The sequence below is a fragment of the Trichosurus vulpecula genome, chromosome 4, assembly GCF_011100635.1.
Source record: "Trichosurus vulpecula isolate mTriVul1 chromosome 4, mTriVul1.pri, whole genome shotgun sequence".
NCBI lineage: Eukaryota > Metazoa > Chordata > Mammalia > Diprotodontia > Phalangeridae > Trichosurus > Trichosurus vulpecula.
Genome location: NC_050576.1, coordinates 81996660 through 82020498, shown reverse-complemented (window position 1 = coordinate 82020498; position 23839 = coordinate 81996660). Strand labels below are relative to the sequence as shown.

The following is a 23839-nucleotide window of genomic DNA, read 5'->3' as shown; positions in this document are numbered from 1 at the left end:
GGAAAGGTCTGTGGCACTCAGGTATAAGCGGCACTCAGTTCAGTACAGGAAGCATCCCAGCAAACCAGTGGGAGATCCTAAGCCCCTGTGTGGTGGAGCAGGCAAACCTTAATACCAGGACCCCACTATGTACCTCTGCACAGCCAGGGAAATGGGCAGACTCCAACTCTAAGAACTACCATGTGTTTCAGCATAGTCCTGGACAGACAGACAGTTGCCAGCAGCATATTGCCACATGCTTCAGTGTAGCCCCAGGGAAACACAGAAAGACCCTGTCAGCCTCAGTAAGCTGCTAGAAACCCCCCCCCCCATCCCAATGACACCCCACCCCGTCAGTGCAGCAACAGACAAGAGGGTCCCCTGTGGGCCTCAGGGCAACATCAATGCAGCACCAGATAAGTGGCCACAGCCTGCACCACCTGGCACAAGAAGCCTGAGACAATGCCCCTTCCATCGCAGGAGCACAGATCAGCTTTAAAAGAAGGAAAAAAGGCCAAAAAGATGAGCAAAAACCAACAACAACAAAAAATCTAACCATACAAAGTTATGGTGACAAGGAAGACCAATACACACTCAGACGCGGACAACAGTGTCAAAACACTTATGGCAACACCCCAAAGAAAAACAGGAAGTCGTCTCAAGCCCAGAAAGAATTCATGGAAGATCAAAAAGGAGCTTAAAAAAATCATTTAGAGAGATAGGAAAAAAAATGGGAAAAGAAATGAGAGTGATGCAAAAGAATTAGAAAAAAAGAGTCAACGGCCTTGGAAAACTGCTTAATAAATAGAATTGGTCCGAATAGAAAAGGAGATAAACAAAAAACCACCGAAGAAAATAACTCCTTAAAAAAGTACTATTGGCTAAATGGAAAAGGAAGTACAAAAGCTAGCTGAGGAAACAACTTAAAAGTTAGAATTGGGCAAGTGGCAGCTAATCACTTTTATAGACATCAAGAATCAAAACCAATTCAAAGAAAGAAAAAATTGGAGAAAATATAAAATACCTCCTTGGAAAAAACAAACTGACCTGAAAAATAGATCCAAGTGAGATAATGTCAGAATCATTGGACTATACGAAAGCTTTAAATCAAAAGGAGGACCTCCATCATGTCTCAAGATATTATCAAGGAAAACTGCCTTGATATTCTGGAACTAGCGGGCAAAATAAGCATTGAAAGAATACAGTGGTCACCTTAGCAAAAGAGATCCCAAAATAAAAACTCCAAGGAACATTATAGCCAAATTTCAACGACCTACCAGGTCAAGGGAAAAAATACTGCAAGTAGCCCAAGAAAACAATTCAAATGTGGGAGCACACAATCCAGGATTACACAGGACTTAGCAGCTGCCACATTAAAGGATCAGAGGTCATGAAACATGACATTCCAGAAGCAAAGGAGCTAGAAAGGCAATTCAAGAATCACCTACTCAGGAATTAAGATAATAATTTGAGAAAAAATGGCCAAGAAATAGACAGGATTTACAATCTTTTATAAGGAGAAGACCAGAATTGAACAAAAAATTTGATCTCCAATATCAAGACCCAAGAGAAGCCTAAAAATAAAGGAAAAGAAAACATAAGGGACTCTGGAGTTGAACTGTTTACATCCCTACCTGGGACGACTGATACTCATATTTCTTAAAAATGTACTACTAATAATACACCTAGAAGGAATATACAGAGAGGATACGGATATAAGATGAATTTGAGGAATGACAAAAAAAAAGGGAGGAGAAAGAGGAGTTCACTGGGTGTAAAAGGCAGGGTAGGGTAGAATGGAGTAAATTATTTACATGAAGAGGCATGAAAAACCTATTATAGTGGAGGGAAAGATGGGAGGGTGGGCCATAGCAGATCCTTGAACCTTAGTCTCCGCAGTATTGGCTCAAAGAGGGAATAATGTACACTAATCAGCTGAATAACAAATCTCTTTACCCAGCAAGAAAGTAGGAGGGGGAGGAGAATACGTTGAGGGGGAGGTTTGGGGGGTGAGACCTGATAGGAAGAGAGGGCAGACCAGGGGCAGTAGTAGACAGAAGCAAAGCATTGTCGAGGAAGAAAGGGTGAAAGGAGAGGACAAACAGGAGGAAAAATAGGATGGAAGGAAATACACAGTAATCCTAATTGTGAATGGGATCAACTCTCCCATTAAAATGGAAACAGAGTGGATCAAAAATCAGAATTCATTCTATAATCTGTTGTTTACAAGAAACAAATTTGAAGAGAGACACACAACCAGAGTAAAGATATGGGGCTGGAGCAGACTCTTATGCTTCAGCTAAAGTAAAAAAAGCAGGGGTAGCAATCCTGATCTTAGACAAAGCAAAAGCAACATGAATCTAATTAAATTTAGAGGTAAGGAAGGAACCTATTTCTTGCTAAAAGGTACCATAGACAATGAAACGATATTAGTACTAAATATTATGTGCACCAAGTGGTATAGCATCCATATTCTTAAAAGAGAAGTTAAGTGAGTTGCAGGAAGAAACAGACAACAAAACTATACTAGTGGGGGACCTCAACTGTCCCCTCACAGAACTTGATAAGTCCAGTGGAAAAAATAACAAGAAGAACACTAAGGAGGTGAATCGATATTAGAAAAGGTAGATTAGACATAAAGGTTGATACCATAAGCAAATTAGACGAGCAAGGGAATAGTCTACTCAAATATATGAAAAGGAAGAATTTGTCACCAAATGAGATAGAGAACATTACAAAAATGTAAAGTAGAGAATTTTTTATTATATTAAATCTTAAAAGCTTTTATACAAACAAAACCAATGCAACTAAGATTAGAAGGAAAGCAAAAAGCTGGGAAATAATCTTTACAGCAAGTGTCTCTGATAAAGGCCTCATTTCTCAACTATTTAGAGAACTGAGTTAAATTTATAAGTACAAGCCATTCCCCAATTCATAAATGGTCAAAGGATATGAACAAGCAGTTTTCAGATGAAATCAAAGCTTTCTATAGGCATATGAAGAAGTGCTCTTAATATTTTTCTTTAGAGAAATGCAAATTAAAAAAACTCTGAGGAACCACATCACATCTATCATCAGATTGGCTAATGAGACAAAAAAAGAAAATAATAAATGTTGGAAAGGATGTGGGAAAATTGGGACACTAATGCACTATTCATAGAGTTGTGAACTGATCCAACCACTCTGAGCAGCAATTTGGAACTATGCCCAAAGGACAACCAAACTGTGCATACCCGTTGCTCCATCAGTACCAGTATTAGATCTGTATCCCAAAGACATCATAAAAAGGGGGAAAGGATGTATATATGCAAAAACGTTTATAGCATCCCTATTTGTGGTGACAAGATATTGGAAGCTGAAGGGATGCCTATCATTTGGGGAATGATTAAACAAGCTGTGGTATATGAATGTAATGGAGTACTATTATGCAATAAGAAATGATGAGCAGGCAGATTTTTTAAAAACCTGGAAGGATTTGTACGAACTGATGCAAAGTGAAATGAGCAGAACCAGAAAAACATTGTAAACAGTATCAGCAACATTGTGTGATGATCAACTATGAATGACTCAGCTCTTCTCAGCAACACAGTGATCCCAGACAAGTACAAAGGACTTGTGGAGGAAAATGCTATCCACATCCAGATAAAGAACTGATGAACTCTGAATAGAGATGAAACATATTTTTTCACATTACTTTATTTTTCGTTTTTTTTTTCTTTTGATATTTCTTCTTGCACAACTGTGACTAATATGGAAATATGTTTTATATGATAACATATGTGTAACCCGTATCAAATTGCCTTCCTTTCAGAGAAAGGGAGTGGGGAGAGGGAGAAAGAAAAATTTGGAACTCAAATTCTTATGAAAATGAATGCTAAAATTGTCTTGACCTTCCACTGCCCCGCGGAGCTTATTCGCGTGTCAACTGACCAGAGTCCGCCAATCTTCTTGCCTCCGGGGCCTGTCCGCACCCTCCCCATCCCAGCTTTTTCCCTTTTGAAAACACTAAGAATAATGTTCTTACATCAATTTTTACTAGAGCCAATCACCTGCCATGCTTGGAACAGAGATTGTGCTCAGATTGCCCTTAGCCCTAATAATCATGAAGTCCACATTTACAAGAAGAATGGGAACCAGTGGGTGAAAGCCCATGAACTGAAGGAACACAATGGACCCATCACAAGTATTGACTGGGCTCCCAGAGCGATCGAATTGTAACTTTGGTGCAGACCGTAATGCCTATGTCTGGGTCAGAAAGATGGCATCTGGAAACTAACCCTGGTGATCCCGAGGGCTCAATCATGCAGCCACCTTTGTAAAATGGTCTCCTCTGGAGAATAAATTGCTGTAGGTAGTGGAGCTCGACTGATTTCCTTGTGCTACTTTGAGTCTGAAAATGAACCTGGTCGGTGAGCAAACACATTAAAAAGCAATTCGTTCTACGGTCCTTAGTTTGGACTTGGCATCCCAACAATGTTTTGTTGGCTGCTGGATCTTGTGACTTAAAATGCAGAGTTTTTTTCTGCCTACTTTAAAGAAGTTGATGAAAAGCCAGCCACTCCATTGGGGTACCAAGATGCCTTTGGTCAACTGATGTCAGAGTTTGGTGGTACTGGAAGTGGTGGTTGGGTCCATGGAGTTAGTTTCTCTGCCAGTGGAAACCGCCTCTTTTGGGTCAGCCATGATAGTACTATATCAGTTGCCAATGCCTCCAAAAACATGATGGTTTCACAGCTGAAAACAGAGTTCCTTCCACTCCTGAGTGTGTTGTTTGTCTCTGAGAGTAAGCGTGGTGGCTGCTGGCCATGACTGCTGCCCAATGCTCTTTAATTATGATGATCGTGGCTCCTTGACCTTCGTCTCCAAGTTAGACATTCCAAAACAGAGCATCCAATGCAACATCTGCCATGGAACGCTCCCACAACATGGACAAGAGAGCCACAACTGAGGATCGCAACACTGCTTTAGACATGCTACACCAAAACAGTATGACCCAAGTGTCTATTTATGAAGTGGACAAGCAAGACTGCTGCAGATTTTGCACCACTGGCATTGATGGAGCAATGACAACTTGGGATTTCAAGACTTTAGAGTCTTCGATCCAGGGGCTACAAATCATGTGAAGCGGTATTTCCATTCTCTAGCATGACAGACATTGACAGAATGCAGCTCCAGCATTTGCATGAAGATGGGAAAGACCCTACCACAAGTCAAAACTGAGAAGATATCCCTTGCAGATGTTTTTTTTTTTTTTTAACGTAATTGGTGAATGTATTGGTTTTAAAAATCAGCAGTGATATGTTTTTGTTTGGCTATTTCATTCTGTTCTTGACCAAAGCTGCTCTTTAAGTAGTTTATCATGGGAAGTTGTCACACTAAATTAAAGGGGGATTTTATGTAAATTGTCTGCTAGAAAAAATACAGGAAAAGAAAAAAAATTGTCTTGACCTGTAATTGGGGAAAAATACTATCAAAAACATAAATTGATTATTAATTTCCAGAAACTTTGTCTCATTGTTTTCATTAGTCTCATGAGAAAATCAGATGATTTCTATTGGTTTTGTTATTGATATGGTCAATTATATTGATAGTTTCCCTAATATTGAGCCAGCCCTACATTCCTAGTAATAAATCCCACCTGGTCATAGTGTATGATCCTTGTGATATATTGCTGTAATCTCCTTACTCGTATTTCATTTAAAATTTTGTATCAATATTCATTAGGGAAAACTATAAAGTTTTCTTTATCTGTTTTTGTTTTTCCCTGGTTTAGATATCAGTATCATATTTGTGTTGCAAAAGGAATTTGGTAGGACTCCACCTATTTTTATATATGGATTATATAATATTGGGCTTAGTTGTTCTTTAAATGTTTAGTAAAATTCACTTGTAAATCAAAAAAAAAAATTTTTAAACAGTTAACTAAAATAGTAGGGAGCCATAAAAATATTCAGTAGCTTTTCACCAACATGTTTTCTTTCTAAGGACCTCAGGATGGCCTTATAGATGTTAATTTATTTTTTTGTAACTTATTACAGGCTAAAATAGCAATAGAAGCTCAGAATAAGTATGAACGGGAGCTGATGCTACATGCTGCTGATGTGGAAGCTTTGCAGGCTGCCAAAGAACAAGTTTCTAAAAACTTATTAGTGCGTCAGCAGTTGGAAGAAACAGCTCAAAAAGCAGAATCACAATTGTTGGAGTGTAAAGCCTCTTGGGAGGAAAGAGAGAGAATGTTAAAGGTACATTCCTTTGTAGACATGAAAATGTTAAGTGATTTTTTAAGGCTGTTTTTCAAATGACCATCATCAATAAGACTAAAAAAAAGTTATGACAACACTTTTTTTGTTTACAGGATGAAGCTGCCAAGTGTGTCTCTCGCTGTGAAGATTTAGAGAAACAAAATAGGTTACTTCATGATCAGATTGAAAAATTAAGTGACAAGGTCGTGACCTCTATGAAGGAAGGTGTGCAGGGTTCATTAAATGTATCTCTGAATGAAGAAGGCAAGTCTCAAGAACAAATCTTAGAAATTCTCAGGTAATGAAATACATTCAAGAAAATTTGCTTCTGTGCCTTGGAATACATCCACTTTTCAGGGGTTAAATTTTCCAAGTTCTTTCTTTCCTATGCATTTTTAATGTAGGAGATGGAAAGAGGGGATTTTTTGATTCTGTGTTCATAATGCTATAGTCTGTCTATGATTTTAAATGACAATGGTCTTTTAAAAAACTTAGCCTTAAAAAAGTTATTCTGTGCTTTGGAATATTGATTCTGTGTTTGTAATGCTATATATTCTATCTGCAGGTTAGTTTACTGTAGGTGATAACTTAGTCTTATGTACTCTTACCCTAAGTTTTATTTCTCTGAAGTTATTCATAAGCAAAACAGGTACCACGCATTTCTGTCAGAATTTTTGGGCTTCAACTAAATTCTCTTTTTAGGTTCTGATCTGAATTAGGAATTTAAGAATCCTCAGCCTAACATATTTTTAGCATTCACATTCAAAGGAGAACATTGCCTAGTGGATAAAGACCTAGCCTCAAAACCAGGAAGCCCCAGCTTGTAATCTCACTTCTGACCCACTAACTTTATAATCCTGGAGAAGTCACATCACCTTCCAGCACCGAAAGCAACTTTCTATGAGTTATAGAGAAGGTGCTAACCTGTATTGATAGAGGGAGTTCCCCATACCAGTGAAATTATAGGCCCAGTCCATATACCCCTGCAGAGCAAAGCAAAATTCCATTGTCCATTTTTATTCACTTGGATGTTGGACATATGTTGTAGAGGGTTCATGCTTCACATATACGTTGGTCTAGATCTAGTTCTATCCATGTGTTTTTGATGCAAAAGGAAAAAAATAAAATGGTTTGGCACCATTTTAAACATTTTTGGTCATTTTCTGTGCAGGAATTATATTCTATATTAGTTTTTATCTTGTCCTTAAAGATTTGAAACACAGGGTTGTCAGCACTAAAAGTTTAGGCTATGTTACTTTTAGATAAGATCCATGAAGGCAGACATTTCATAAATACCTTAAATGTTTTTCTTGCTACAGGTTTATACGGAGAGAAAAAGAAATTGCGGAAACCAGGTTTGAAGTGGCCCAAGTAGAAAGCTTGCGTTACAGACAGCGGGTAGAGCTCCTAGAAAGAGAGCTTCAGGAGCTGCAGGATAGTCTAAATGCTGAGAGGGAGAAAGTCCAGGTATATGCCTTTAGTGATTTGGGTTTTTTTTAATATTACTTTGAAAGCAAACAAAATTAACAATTTTTACCACACCCCCACCATCCCAAATCTTTTACCAGAATTGCATTTGCCTTTCAAACTAATCTTTCTTTGATTCATATTCACATGGATTCTTTCACTTTAAGCTATGAAGGAAACATTAACATTTGTTTTGTACTGATTCCCATTCTTGAGCCTGGTCACAAACATAGATGAATGTATACCACATTAGAAATATAATCATATGTTATAACAAAGACTTTAAAAAGTGTATTCCTTTCCACTGTAATGCTAACTCAGAAACATAGCACTACTTTCTCATTTTGAATCTTATTAGAGTAAATGATAAACGTGCCAACTTCCCTCTCCCACCTCCCCCCAAGCAAAAGATGCGTATAATCTTGTGTTTTTTCTGGGTTATTTTGTTTAACCCTTAGGTAACCGCAAAAACAATGGCTCAGCATGAAGAACTGATGAAAAAAACTGAAACAATGAATGTACTTATCGAAACCAATAAGATATTGAGGGAAGAAAAAGAAAGGCTAGAACAAGAACTACAGCAGATGCAAGCAAAGGTTTGTAACTTGCTAATTCACGCATTAAGGAAGCAGGAGGAGGAGCATGTGATTTTAAGTTTGCTAAATGTTATGTTCATTTATGTTAGCCAGATTTGTACTGTTAAGGTGTTTTGTTTTTCAGGTCAGGAAACTGGAGTTAGATATCTTACCATTACAAGAATCAAATGCCGAACTGAGTGAGAAAAGTGGTATGTTGCAAGCAGAGAAGAAGTTGCTAGAAGAAGATGTCAAACGCTGGAAAGCACGTAACCAGGTGAGTAACCCATTCATAAAATTGTTAAGCAAATAATTTAGAGAATTAAAATTAACTTTTGAGAAGTAGCATGGCCTAGTGAATAGTCTCAAAGTTAGGAAGATTCACCTTTGATATACAGTAGCTATGTGACTGGTTGAATCATTTCTCTGCTCCAGGTAACTCTTAAGAAAAGAGGTGTCAAACTTTCCAGCCACCAAGTTGAAGTGACTACTAAATGAAGGGAAATAGATTAAAATATAATTGGGAAATGCTTAACAACATCAGTAAAAATACAGTACAACAAGAGATCATATTAATTTGTAGTTTTCTAAGTCAATATACAGCCAGTAGGGATCCTTTTCTATTTGAGTTTGACCCTGCTCTCTAAGACTCTTAAGTTGCCAAGCGGTTACAGAACTATATTGATATTAGAAGTGTCCAAACAAGGAGTTTGCTCTACTGATGAAATCACTAGTCCATTCTCCCTCTTATTCTGCACTCTCTACCCCCCCCCCTCCCAAAAAGTTACTTTAATGGAGTAAGATTGTTTGAGAAATAATAAGAAAAAGTATTTCTGCTGCTACAATGAAAGCCTTCTATAACATTACTCATGATGGTACAGATTTGTGTCTATGCTGGATAGCAAGTCCTTTCCTTCAAACTTAGCCTGTACTTGTTTCTTCCAGCTTTTAAGCCACTTGTTGTTAATGTCCCCCAATACCCAAATTGTCTTTGGTTTTTATTCTATTCATGAAATACATTAATTCCACAAATATTTAGCAAGCACTTAGTTTCAAGGCACTGTGTACAGGAGTACAGGGCTAAATAAACCACAGTCTTAACTAGACAGATTGGTAGACGGGTCAGATTGGTAGACATTAAGAACTGATGATACATGAAGTAATTTCTTTGCAATTACTGAATAGGCTGGTATTCATACCTTATATTTGTTGAGCAGTTTTTCAGATTTTGTATCCTTTGATCCCTGCACCCTGAGGTAGGTAGGTTAGGCAGTTATCCCCAGTTTATAGGTGAGACAATAGAGGTACAGAGGAAATTAGATTTTGTCCAGGGTCTCAAGCTCTAGTGAAGGAGCTACAACTCTAGCCTTCTGATTCCAATTCCATTGCTTTTTTCACTATCATACAGTGCTGTCTCTCTGAAGTTAATCATCTTAGAGATCATCTAATCCAACCCCCTCATTTTACTGATTTAGAAACAGGCCTTAGAGAGTTACCTGACTTGGCCAAGGTTACACTGACACTAAGTGATAAGGGTGGGACTATTACGAAGCTTGGTGCTTTGGGAGTCATTGAGACTCTGCGTGTTCAGTCAGATCAGTTTCCTAATATCTTATATCCTTCCCTCTTCCTTTCCAGCCTGGTTATGGCTCTTATCACTTCTTACAAAGACCATTGTAATAACATCTCAACCAGTATTCCTTTTTCCAGCTGTTGCCATCTGTAATACATTCTTCATGGTATTTCTGTGTAGTCTTTCACATGGATTCCTCTGATCACATCATCCCCCTTCAAAAACTCTTAAGTATTACCAATTACCTGCTGAATAAAGTATAAACTGTTCCTATATTACTATAAAAGATCCTCTATACTATCCTTTATGTGCCATATCTGGTACTATTTTATGTTTCAGGCAAATTCTGTTATCCCCATGAGTCCTTTTGCCTGTCTGGTCCTTTATTCAAATCTTCCCCTCTTCTTAAATCCTTCCCTCCCTCCCTCTCTCTATTGATGTTCCTTTCATTCTTGAGGACCTGACTCAAGTACTCTCTTCTTCCACCTACCCACCTATCCAGTGCATAGAATCAACTCCCTTTTCGCTACCTGTTTGCCTTAACATTGATGCTGTCTGTATGTATTTTGTTTGTACCAAATTATGCATATTTTCTCTCCCATTAGGATATAAGCTCCTTGATGGCAGAAATTGGTTTTTGCTTTTTATTTGTATCTTCAGTGCTTAGTACAGTGCCTGGCACATAGTTGGTGCTCAATAAATGCTAGTTGATTGACTGTGTAAACAGCTCTGCCTCTATCTGTAGCACTTTTTTTTCCCATAAAAAGATAATCTCTAGGATCAAATACAAACTCTTCTGTCACAGTTTTTCAAAACCTAGTCCTGCCTTGCCTTTCCAGGCTTTTTAGAATTACTACTCATCATCCAACTTTATGGTCTAGCCCAGCTGACATCACATATGACATTCCATCTTTTGTCTCCCATTTTCAGTCCAACTCCCACTTCCATCTTCATCTCTGCCTCTTCTGATCATTAGTTCCTTCAAAACAGAAACGAGGCCTTTACTGAGCTTACCAGCAGCTAGTCCCTCAGCCAAAGTTATCTTGTATTTATCTTGTATATATTTTGATTGTACTTACATGTACATCATGTCTCTCCCAGTAGAATGAAAGCTTCTTGGGGGCAGGGACAGTTTGATTTTTGTCCAGCCCCTAAGACAGTGTTCCTATAGCACATAAGAGGCAGTTAATAAAGTGTGACTTTGCTTGGTAAAAAATAGACCATAATTATGAAGTTTGTTCTTTTTCAGCATCTTGCAAGCCAGCAAAAAGAGCCAGATTTGGAAGAATGTCGAAAGCTCCTTTCAGAGAAGGAAGTAAATACTAAACGCATTCAGCAATTGACTGAAGAAACTGGAAGACTTAAAGCTGAAATTGCAAGGTATGGTGGAAGGAGGTTCTGAGTTTAACCTTTTATTTGAAAGAAGCTTCAAAATAAGCTATGCCACTTTACCCTCCATTCTCTAGGAGTTCTCTGCTAGCGATACATCTTTCTAAAGAGAAAATAAAGGCATAGGACCTCCACTCTGTTGTAGCTTTCCTCATCATTTTCAATATAGAACTAAGCAATGCTACACCTTTAAATTTTCTTTTACTATTTCACCCTCTTCTTGTATCTTAAAATAATCAACGCTTAGTGCTTACCGCTGTTACATACTTAGTATAATATCCCTTGAGCTAACCAAACAAAACACACCATGTTTTTAAAAGGACATGTTATGCTTTAACTATTAAACATAGACTAAAATTGTGCAATAGAAAAATGTGAACAGTTGAAGTTAATTTGTTTAACATTGGTTTGAGTTTTATATTTTTTCTCCCAACAAGATGTTCATGAATTTTGTTTGGTTTTTTTTTTAGGTCAAATGCATCTTTGACCACCAGCCAAAATTTAATCCAGAACTTAAGGGAAGAATTAAATAAAATGAGAACTGAAAAAGAAACTCTCCAGAAGGACTTAGAAGCCAAAGTAGCTGATATACAAGAAAAAGTCAAAACTATTACTCAAGTCAAGAAAATTGGAAGAAGATACAAGACTCAATATGAAGAGCTTAAGGCCCAACATGATAAGGTAAAGTTTTAGGTGGTTGTTTAAAAAAATATAAAGCTGACTCTTACTCAGTTTAATGTAATTAATCCTGTACAATTTTTATGTATTATTGATTGAAATACATGGATTAGTCAGTAGTTTCGTATCCTTAAATGAAAATACAAACTTGAATGAATGTGGTTTTTCTGTTTGAATAGTGACCTAAAAATCATAACTAATAAAGAGGTACAAATAATGTTTCAAAACAGGAGTTTGAAAGCATTTGTTGATTGTTTTCCTGCCATTAAATTTGCCTCCTTGTAGATCATTGCAAATTTAAGTTTGTAGTACACATATGCAAACAGGTCTCTATCGATAGGTATATAAAGCTGTTAAGAAATGTAATCTAGTTTAATATCTGCTACCTTTAGAAATAAGAACATAATCTGAGTATTACAGAAATGCGTGTTATCACTTTTTTATCTCATTTGTATCTGAATGACTTCTGAGGCTTTGTTTTTGAACCCTAAGGTCAGGAAACATAGACACATTCCCTTTATCATGTACTGTGTTCTGTGTGTTGTTGATACTTAAACAATGTCATGTTCTTAGGTAATGGAGACTTCTCAGTCTTCTGGAGAACTATTGGAACAGCAGGTATCTGTACACGAAGTGCAAGAGCTCAAAGAAACTTTGAACCAAGCTGAAATCAAAACAAAATCTCTAGAGAATCAAATAGAGAACCTTCAGAAGGTAGGTATAAGAGAACAGTAGATTAGAGCTATAGTCCCAACTCTTCCTGACAGTGTAAGGAGTACATGGTTGTGTGTACAATGGTGACAGTAATTTATCTACCTCATAGTGACATCATAAGCCTTGTCATTTTTCATACCCGTATTCATAAGGTAGTGATATGTTGTAGAGTCATTATATTTTAGATTTAGAGAAACCCTTAAAGAGCATCTAGTTCAGCCTTGCATTTTACACATAAGGAAACTGAGGCTTTTATTTGCCCAGAGTCACAAAGCTGGGATTGGTCTGGGATTGGTTTTCTGACTCCAGATCCAGTTCTCTTTCACTCACTGTACCCCACTGCATAAAAACATTAGCTTTTTTTGTTTGTTTGTTTGATTACTTGCATTGTTTTATATACATACAGAAATATATACCAAACTCATTTACTTGATGCATTGAGGTATTCATTTTAAGTAATGACAGTTTGTATTGATTATAAGATTTGTAATTCTCTTTGAGATTTGGTAGTTCTGTTTGACAACTCATCTTGATTTTCTGTAGCTAGCTCCTTTTATTTAAAGTTCTTTTTTTTTTTTCTTTAGACAGTATCTGAAAAAGAGGCTGAAGCTAGAAGTCTTCAGGAACAGATAACACAGCTTCAGTCTGAACTCTCACGTCTTCATCAGGATCTTCAAGACAGAACTACACAGGAGGAGCAGCTACGGCAACATATGACTGAGAAGGAAGACAAAACAAGAAAGGCTCTTGTTGCAGCCAAAGCAAAGCTGGCACACTTAGCTGGTAATGACATCCCTATATTTATTGGAGCTTGAAATTTATAATAATTACAGCAAAGCTCTACGTACATTTTACCAGTGTGCGGCTTAGGTATTTGGAGTGGTGATTGGAGGTGAGGAAGTAGAAGATGAAGTGATTTTTGACTATTCCCACTTGATAAAAACTTAATTAGAATGTCACATGTACAGAATCGATAGTGCTTCACCCATAGCACTTGCTGAATAAATGTTGTTTTAGTTGGTAAGAAGTAGTTTTAATTCCTGAAGATTTGGACTTATAGAAATTTTACCTATCATCCTAATTTATATTTTTTCATTACTAACAAATACTTATGCTACTGATCAGTAAACTGATACATGGTTTGTGAGATTGTTCCCCTCTGTTATTAACTTGGTCGTATCGTTATCCTGAGACATGAACCAGCTTTCTTGTTCAAGGATTTCCTTCCACCCTATTTCCAAAGAATCTGGCATTGTCAGTTGTAAAATATAGCTTGGTTTTTGGTTAGATTGGGGGTGGGGGGAACATTTTCTTTCTAAGCAGTATATCCGAAATGAATTTATAAATGTCAGTTATGGGAATTTATAGTAAAGGATAGATGACAGAATTTGAGGGTTAGAAGGGTTCTCATCAGCTGTATAACGCAAACCATACTTGAAAGAAATCTCCACTATGACATAACTCTTCCCCATGATAGTGCTTGAGGATAGCTACTGTGTCCTGTCAGATCTTCCACAGACTAAGTGACACCAGTTCCATCAACTGATCTTTCTTTATAAGACATGGGCTCAAGACCCTTTACTGTTCTGTTTACCATCCTTTGAGTTTTCTTCAGCTTAACAGTTTCTTTTTGCTTGAAAGTTGTGGCTTTCTTAATACAGCCTGAAATCAAATTCATTTTTTTTTTGCCTGCTATGTTACTGTGGTGACTTTAGTGAGTTAGCAGTCCACTAAAACCTCCAGAACTTTTTCTGAAAAACTGTTATCTACCAAGCCTGCCTTTTGTTGTTGTTGTTGTTGTTTTTACTTGTAAAGTTGATTTATTTTTTTAAACCGAAAGGTAAGACTGCCCATTAATCCCTCTTGAGTTGAATATTATTAGATTCTGCCCAGTGCTTTGGACTCCTGGAACTTTTTGGGTCATGACTATCATTATGTTAACCGTTCCTCCCAGCATTGTGCCATCTACAAATTTGATGGTCATACCTTCTATACCTTTGTCCAGAGCATTGATAAAAATCTTAGATAGTACAGGGCCGAGCACAAATGGATTCACCCCGGAGACCTTCTTCAAGTGACATTAAACCATTAATAACCATTCTTTGAGTCCTGGCTGCTAATAGCAAAAAACAGAACTGGAAGAGCCCTCAGGTCACTGAGGCCAGTCCTCATTTTATAGAAGAAGAAATATGGTCCCACAAGGTTAAAATGACTTACCCGAGTTAGAGGCTGTAGAAGAATAGAATTTGAACATAGGTTTTCTGACTCCAGAGCCAATGCTCTTTCACTATTATGAATCCATCTATAATGTGTTATCTACTCCACATTCCTCCTCTTCTCCACAAGAATAGTGAGAGATACTTCTCAAGTACGTTAGGTCATAAGAGATAGGTCCATTGGAAACTGGAGCTTTTTGGCTTATGAATGAGATTGCAGTTTTTGTTTAATAGTAATAATAGGTAGCCTTTTAAGGTTTACAAAATGCTTTACAAACATTAGCTCATTTAAGCCTCACGACAACCCTGGCAGGGTAGGTGCTATTACTATCCCCATTTTGTTGATGAAGAAACCAAGGCAGACAGGTGAAATGACTTGCTCAGTCTCACAGAGTTATTAAGTATCTGAAGCCACATTCAAACCCAGGTCTTTTTGACTCCAGGCCCACTGTTTTATCCATTGCACTGCCAAACTTCCTAATACATAAATATGGAAATGTACTATTTGTCTCCATGATTTTATTGTTTCAGCTCTTCCTGACTGCTTAGATACTTTTATCCTTGGGTATGTGTGTATTAAAGAGGCAACCTGACAGTGGATAGAGTGCTGGGCTTAGAGTCACGAATACTGTGGTTCAAATCTAGCCTCTGTCACATTCTAGCTTTGTGACCCTGGCTGATTCAGTTAGATCTGTGTGCCTCACACGGCTTCCTAAGATTCACCTACAAAAGTATAGCTAGACAGTCTTCATTCTCCTGACCTAAATTTCCCATGCTGAAGACATAGGTCCTTTGCATGTTTGCATTTTATGTATTAGAATTGAAAACTAGCATCCTAATATGTAATTGCCTGCTGATTTCGAACAAATATAGGATAGTATTAAACTGTTGACTCTAGAGATAAGTAGAAGATAAATGAGATTCACTTAGAAAAAAGATATCCCTAAATTTAATGAGTAACTTGGCAAAAGTGTACAAAAGGACTACAAAATTTGGGACTTGAGTTGAATCTTGAAGGAATTGAATTCTGCCAATCATTTTAATATTCTTCATTTCTACCCTTTTGGTACAGAAGTTATAACGTATGGTGTTAACTTGTTTAGGTGTCAAAGATCAACTAACTAAAGAAAATGAAGAGCTTAAACAAAGAAATGGTGCATTAGATCAACAGAAGGACGAGCTGGACGTGCGTATGACTGCTCTTAAATCACAGTATGAAGGTCGAATTAGCCGCTTAGAAAGGGAACTCAGGGAACAACAAGAAAGACATCTTGAGCAAAGAGATGAGCCTCAGGAAACCACTAGCAAGGTAATTGGTAACTTGGTTATTTTCTCTACATTTAATCTTTTAGCACTCTTTATTACTCTTGTGTCATAGTATAATGGGAATGGGACTACATTCAGTCATAAGACCTAGATTTTGGTTCTAGCACCATTATTTATTATCTATGACCATGGGTAAATCTCTTAAACTCCCTGAGGCTCAGTTTCTCCATCCTTAAAATAGAGTTAATAAAACTTAGGACTGCCTATCTCGTAGGCTTCTTGTGAGCATCATGTGTAAACCATAAAGTACTCTTTCACTATGAACTATTATTAGTTACATTTGTCATCTACATTTTTCTGTATATGTTATACTCCTGTGTAACAGATTATTACTTCCTTGAGAAATTGGTATTTCTCTAGCACAGTGCATTGCAGAAGCCTTTAACAAACATTTGTCAAATAAATAATGTGAGATTTTTTTTTAAATCTTAAAATTTTACTGAAGGTCTCCATAATTTTTGTTTTCCTATCGTATTTATTTTTACTCTGTTAATGAACGACTTTGAAGAATTTCTGTGTAACTGTTCTTAAAGATTACAAGCAATAGTTTTTTGAGATTTGGGTACTAGTGCTGTTTTTTGTTTTGTTTTTGGTATTTTAGAGGGACTGCTTATTCATCTACACAAACTTGTATTTTAATAGGTCCCTGAACAACAAAGACAGATCACACTCAAAACAACTCCAGCTTCAGGCGAAAGAGGAATGTGAGTTTATTTTTCTATTATATTTAAGTTGTTCTCATTATATTAGAGACATCTCCATTGCTGAGAAATCTAGAAATAGTTTCAGAAAGAGTAATCCTATATTGTGCCCCCTTTTGAAGAATGATGATTTTTTTTCCTGACCCATTTTAAATGGCTTGCCTATTGTGCCCCAAGTTTCTTTTTCATTGTTCATTGTATTCTTATTACATTAGGAAGAGATTTTCTTGGACATTGAGGTTTTCCTACTAGCTCTTCTAATAGCTTGTACCTTCTTATCCTCTTTCCAGCAAAGATGGGCTGGTACTCATCTTCAAAAAAAAAAAGAATAGGTGGCAGTAGCAACAGTGAGCAAAATGGGAGAGATCTGACATGGGCAACACTAGCAAGCAAAAAACAATTGAACCCCTGCCGAGTTGTCTCATATTACAGATTTGTTCAAAATTCTGTAACAATCAAGGAAATTTCCTGATTTTTTTTTGTTTGAGTTTGGGAGGAGAGGTTATATGAATGGTAAATGGAAATTCTTAATTTGTGCCCCTTTATTTGGGGGGGGGGGGTAGTACAAATTGTAGTTAACCAACTTGCCCAGGATTACACAGCTAGTAAATGTCTGAGGCCAGATTTAAACTGAGGTCATCCTAACTCCAGGGCCAGTGCTCTTTCCACTGGGCCACCTAGCTGCCCTGTGCCCCTTGCATTTAAAACTTGTTAATTAAAGGATCGTAGCTGAACTTTATTTTTTAAAAAATTCTTAAATGAGTTTTAAAATTCTCCTGCTTACTCTCTTCCACCTTCCCATTTCCAATCTTGAAAATGATGATTCCTGAGTCAATGAAAGAAGGTTGAAATTTCTTAGCTCTTATTTTAGGAGGCTCATTTGCATTCTTTTTGTAGATCTAATATGTAGACCTTACATAAAATGTCGAATTTTCCCTTTCCACTAATTTCACATTGACTCTGATTCTTGTACTTTTTTCTCTGTCACATGAAAAATTTGCCATATAGGAGTCTTTTCATTTTTTTTCCTAAAATATCTTTCCTTAGAAAAGGATATTCATAACATTGAGGATTAAAGCCAGTTAACCTTGAAGAGGTTCTTTTTTTTAGGGTGCCTGGTTTTATATAACTTAATGAGAACCTAATTATTTTTCACTATAGAAAAATCTGCATAAATACTGTTATTTTTTAAATAACATTAAAAATCATGCTACATATTCCTCAGTATGAAATAGAAAAACTTCAGATTTTTAAAGTTATTTATATTTGTCAAAATAAAAATATCTGTTATCTTTAAGTGCTAGTACATCAGATCCACCAACAGCCAATATCAAGCCAACTCCTGTTGTGTCTACTCCAAGCAAAGTGACAGCTGCTGCCATAGCTGGGAATAAGTCAACACCTAGAGCTAGTATCCGACCAATGGTTACACCTGCAACAGTTACAAATCCAACCACTACTCCAACAGCCACAGTGATGCCCACAACACAGGTGGAATCTCAAGAAGGTAAGTAGACCAACAGGTAACTGTTCAGTACTCAGCAGGCTGCTTTCTTGTTTCTGTATTATCTCCACTAGGTGGTTCATTGGGATGGTGGTGACATCATTGGAGGGAACAACTTCTCACTGCACCTAAAATATCAGTAATGGTAAAAGGGTTGTGTTTTGTTTTTTAAGTAAAGCAAACTAAATCCTTAAAGTTTTAAAGAGGAAATGGAAGAAATATTTAACACATCGTAGCAAGGCAGTGTGCTATGTTGTTTTTATACCTCTAACATCTCGGACAAATTAATTTCCATTTGAGTATTTGAGGAGAAGCATGTTAAAGTGGAAGAAGCTGTACACTTAGGATCAGGAAGGCCTGGATTTGAGACCCAGGCTTCACTGTAGTCTACCCTCAAGCTCATAACGTATCAGAATCTCTTTAAAATGCGGGTATACATTTGCACTCCCTATCTCGCAGGGCTGTTGTAAGGAAGTAGTTTATTGTAAAGCACCATACAAGTGTCAGTTGTGTTGTTATTGCATGGAATTTCAACTTGTAGTTTAGGCTTGGGTTTATTCTTATTAGCAAAGAAGCATTTAACTGCACATAGTATGATGCTGATACACTATACTATCATTTATTACTAATAGCATCTTATTTGCCATGCCTTCCTAAAAAATTTACAGTCAGTATTTGAACAGTAGAAGCTGTTTTGATTTTGGTTTTGGTTTCTTTAATTAAACTTTAATCTTTTCTCTTTCAGCTATGCAGTCAGAAGGACCTGTGGATCATGTTCCAGTTTTTGGAAGTACAAGTGGGTCTGTTCGTTCTACCAGTCCCAATGTCCAGCCCTCTATCTCTCAGCCCATTTTAACTGTTCAGCAACAAACACAGGCTACAGCCTTTGTGCAGCCCACTCAACAAAGTCATCCTCAGATTGAGCCTGCTAGTCAAGAACTATCTCCCAGTATTGTAGAAGTTGTACAAAGTTCACCCATTGAAAGACCTTCCACTTCAACAGCAGTATTTGGTACAGGTAAGTTTAATTTTTCTAAATAAAAATTGCACTTAGTAATGTAGCAGGAAACACTTTTCCCCCCTGCTATTATGATAGAGAAGATTTCCCCAGATTATTAACATTTTAAAGTCTTTAGCGAATTTTTGGATTTCATCCATTCATATCTGAATAAAATCTCCCTTGTCAGAAATTTTTATTTTATGTTTGGGAACTTAGGCACTCCCTATTTTTTTTGAGGCATATTAGAATGTATTCCTAAAAGTTTACTTAGTTTGTGCAGATGTGATACAGAGTATTTCAGTTTTTAGATCACTTGTGGAACTCTGCTATTAAACAAATTCATAAAAATCTTTGTTAGTAATTTGTGCCCCAGATCCTAAAGATCATGTAATGCTTCCGTCTTGGGTATCACTATGAATTTTGTTATACAGTCAGTCACCAAGTCTTGTCATTTCTGCCTTCATGGTAATAATAATAACAGTAACTAGCGTTTATGTACACTCTCAGGTTTGCAAAATGCTTCATAAATATTTTTATCCTCACAACAGCCTTGGAGGGGTAGGTAGTATTATACCACCATTTTTACAGGTAAGGAAAGTAAGGCTGAGAGAGGTTAAGTGATGTGACCAGGTTCACACACCTAGCAAATGTCCAGAAAAAGGTTTGAACTAGAGTCTGCCTGTCTCCAAGTTCCATCATTATCCACAGTGCTACCTAGCTAACTTAATTTGCAAGACTTGAATACTGTTTTAAAAAGTTCATGACCAGACCAAAGGGCCAATCTTTTTCAAATATTTATGCTATAAATGCATGGAAGAGTAGATTTCATAACCCAAAGTAAGCTCTCACCCATTTATAATAAAAATTCATCTTAACACTTTGTAAATTACAAATGCCAGAAATACAGACCAACCAAAGACTAATGAATCACATGTGTGATTAATATTTGGTTGGTTCTGTTAGCTAAAGATTTTATCAGTGCTACAATAATACACATTTCTATCATGTGGACAACGAACAAAAAATCTTGCAATGGAAAAACATTTAACCTGTAACTAAAAAAAATCTTTACTATGTCTTAGTCAATAAACATTTATTAAGCACCTTCTATGTGCCAGGCATTGTGTTAAGCACTAGGGATACAAATATGGAAAAGACAGACCCTGTTTTCAAGGAACTCAGAGTCTAATGGGGGAAGATAACACAGAAAGGTGGTGGGGGGCAGGGAGGAGCATGTTTGGAGTCCAGTCCATGGAGTACAAGCTGAAAGGAAATGAAGAGGTGGCTGCCTGAGAGCCCTCTTTAAGTGGAGGTTTGGGAAGGAGTTCTTTGTTCTTCCCTCCAATCAGAGAGACAGAAGGTGCTGAAGGTTACTGATGAAATGAAAATACCAAAGCTGATGTAATCTGGCGGGTTGATGAGGTTCCTAATGACATTTCCCTGGATTTTATCAAGGAACAAAAAGTCAATTTAAGGGGGAAAAGAAATTGCATGTGTTCTCTTTTGAAGCACTGTTTACTATTACAATTTTTAAAATAGTGGTTTGATTTCAAAGTTTCAGCTACTCCAAGTTCATCTTTGCCTAAACGTGCACGTGAAGAGGAAGATGATAGCACCATAGAGACATCAGAGCAAGTCTCTGATGAAACAATAGACATGCCTCTCTCAAAGAAATTGAAAAGCATACCCCCTGTAGGACCTGAGGTATGTAACAAAATAAGTGTTCTAATGTTTGCTAATATTTTGCCTGTTAGGAATGAATACCTGATTTGGGTTCATTGACACAATTTAATTTTGATTTAAATGTTATGGATGTAGGAATAGAGTGAATTACAAGAAAAATCTCTGCATAAGGAATATCCCCTGAGCTAATAACTCAGTAAGTGTGTACCATATTCATTATAAACGGAAAAGATCTAATATGACAGAGAAATTTAGAATGTGCTATAGAATAGTAAAATGGATTTGGGCTTTTATTTTTCCTGTGATAATGAACTGCCTTAGAAGTATAAATATAATGAAATGACTTTTTAGCTCCACATACCCAAAAATTCCTAAATGTGTTCCAGTGACATGTTTTCTTTGTACCATCAATGTACTAACAATAAACTTTAATTTGTATACACTAAATAAAAATGATAATGTTGTTTACTCTAAGTGCCCCTTTAAAAAACAAGTTTGTACAAAAGAACGTGCATTTATGTAGTAAATATGGGACATTCTATATCCAAACCTAAAAAGTCTGTAGACAGTTTGAGAGCAGGGAGAGGAGCTATGATTTTTTTTTGTATTTGTATTTTAATATAATTGGTTTCCTTTATATATCTATGTATTTACTTTATACATTTAAAAATATTATGAAAGGGTCCACAGGCTTCACCAAACTACCAAAGGGTTCCTTGACATAAAAAAATATTAGGAACCTAGAGTAAAAGATAGAGAGATGAACTATTCCTCTTTAGGTCTTTTACTTAGGATTCTATAGTCATCATAATGCTACATATTTTCTCCAGATTAGTAATGTTAATCTAGATATTTGACCTTTTAAATCCGAATTAAAATCTTCCTTTTTATCGGAGTCAGTTTTTCTGATTTTATTTAGTGTAGTGATATACTGTTTAAATATATGTATTAGATTTTAAGATCCTTAAGGCCTTCATCTTCATCAAATATCTAAAGGCTTAACATAGGCTAAACATTATGTTTCATCTTATATACATGATGATTCAGGATGAAGTTACGGCAGAAGAGAGCACTGATGGGGAAGTTGACCCTCTTGTAAATCAGGATTCACAAGATTCTATTGGAGAAGTAAGTGAAGTACAAATGAATTTAAGTAATAAGGTAACAAATGACTTTGAATCAGTTTTGCTTTTACAAATGTAAACATCTGGGAAATTTTTTTAATTCCTTAGGATTTTTTTTTCATTTGATAAATGATTTTTGCTCAGTCATATTTGTTTCTAAAACTTACCCCCAAAATTATACCCAATATTAGGTGAATCTTATTTTAGTAACAAACAACTGAGGAATAAAAGCTTTGTTATCTAGCTTTTTGGATTCAGCATCCAGGTTAACTGAAGTCATGTGGCCCTACTGTTCTTTTGCCTTATTGATTCTTTTGTTTTCATAAACTATCGTTATTCAAAAAGATTTGTGAAGCTTCTCTATTTGTAGAGAAACTATGATTTTTTTTTAGGTGGCATGTTCCCAAGTTAATTATTAACTAAATTTGTAGCCCAGATAAATTTATTGCTTCATTTAGCTGTCTTTGAAGTAGGAGGTGCAATTGCCAACTCTATTTTTCCTTTAGTATATACAGCAAGTTAAACCTTGATAGTAGAGAATATCTCTTTAACCACTGTGTTTCAAATAGCATTGGAACTAACAGAAATAAAAATAATTGGTTATATGTGAATTTCCATTATGTCACATTTTATACCTACCGTGAAAATATTTTTTCTTAGGCATAGTAAAATCTGCTGTTGGCTTTGAAGTAATTCACAAAGGCATTTTGACCCGTCCTTCAACTTTTCATATCATATCCACTATCAGTAAAAATTCTATTTTTAATGTACTGACTTTAAGCCAAACCTGTGGATCAGAGAATTGATTTTTTTAAAATGACCCTGTCAGAATTTGAGGAGAAACACATTTTAATTGTAGTTTATCTTTTTAATTTTTTTCCATGGTAATGAACATTATTTTGGATGGAGCTAGTTAATGATACATTGTAGCAGCTACTGTGGAATACTTCATGATTACAGATTTTTTTTTCAATTGCTGCTATTTAATGAATGAAAAATCTTACTATACATTTCAATTTTTAATGTTCTTTTACCAATGTGATATGGAATTTTAGGAAAGTCATTAAAGTATTGTGATTTCCTTCATGGTCAGTATAAGTGTGTGTGTGTGTATATATATATATATATATATATATATATATATATATATATATATATATATATATATATATATGTATGCTTATTTTGAGAGATATATCTATTAAATAAGTTAGGGCATTTGAAAGATAGTTTTTTATTTAAATGCTATTATTAATTCTTCTTTTGGCTAAGTCCAGCATAAAAGTTACTCTTTATTTCAACTCATTTATTTGTTTTTTAAGGGCGTCACTCAGGGAGATTATACTCCTATGGAGGACAGTGAAGAAACCTCTCAGTCCCTTCAAATCGATCTTGGACCCCTGCAGTCAGATCAACAGACTTCAACCTCTTGCCAGGATGCCCAGTCCAAAGGAGATGATGTCATTGTGATAGACAGTGATGATGAAGATGATGCTGATGATGAAAATGATGGTGAACAGGAGGTAACTGTAGTGTGGAATTAGCTGGTAATCACAGGCCCTTTTTAGTCTTGATGATATAGTGTAAATTCTGATTTTCTCTCAGGCTCAGTTAAGCGTTTTTACCCCTTTTCTGAATTTTTGGTCTTCACATTTTATAACATTATAA

General features: G+C 36.2%; 1 protein-coding gene and 1 pseudogene across 1 annotated transcript in view; both read left to right on the top strand.

Moving 5' to 3' along the window:
- TPR (translocated promoter region, nuclear basket protein) overlaps positions 1–23839 on the top strand; it is an 81874-nt gene that overhangs the window by 43722 nt on the left and 14313 nt on the right. The window contains 16 exon segments of the mRNA XM_036754725.1: positions 6018–6221; positions 6335–6519; positions 7541–7688; positions 8147–8284; positions 8409–8540; positions 11086–11216; positions 11696–11906; positions 12477–12617; positions 13202–13400; positions 15937–16142; positions 16802–16863; positions 18159–18367; positions 19110–19382; positions 20920–21068; positions 22095–22175; positions 23494–23694. Coding sequence (XP_036610620.1) covers positions 6018–6221; positions 6335–6519; positions 7541–7688; positions 8147–8284; positions 8409–8540; positions 11086–11216; positions 11696–11906; positions 12477–12617; positions 13202–13400; positions 15937–16142; positions 16802–16863; positions 18159–18367; positions 19110–19382; positions 20920–21068; positions 22095–22175; positions 23494–23694 — 2670 coding nt within the window.
- On the top strand, positions 3979–5102 carry LOC118846323 (annotated as a pseudogene).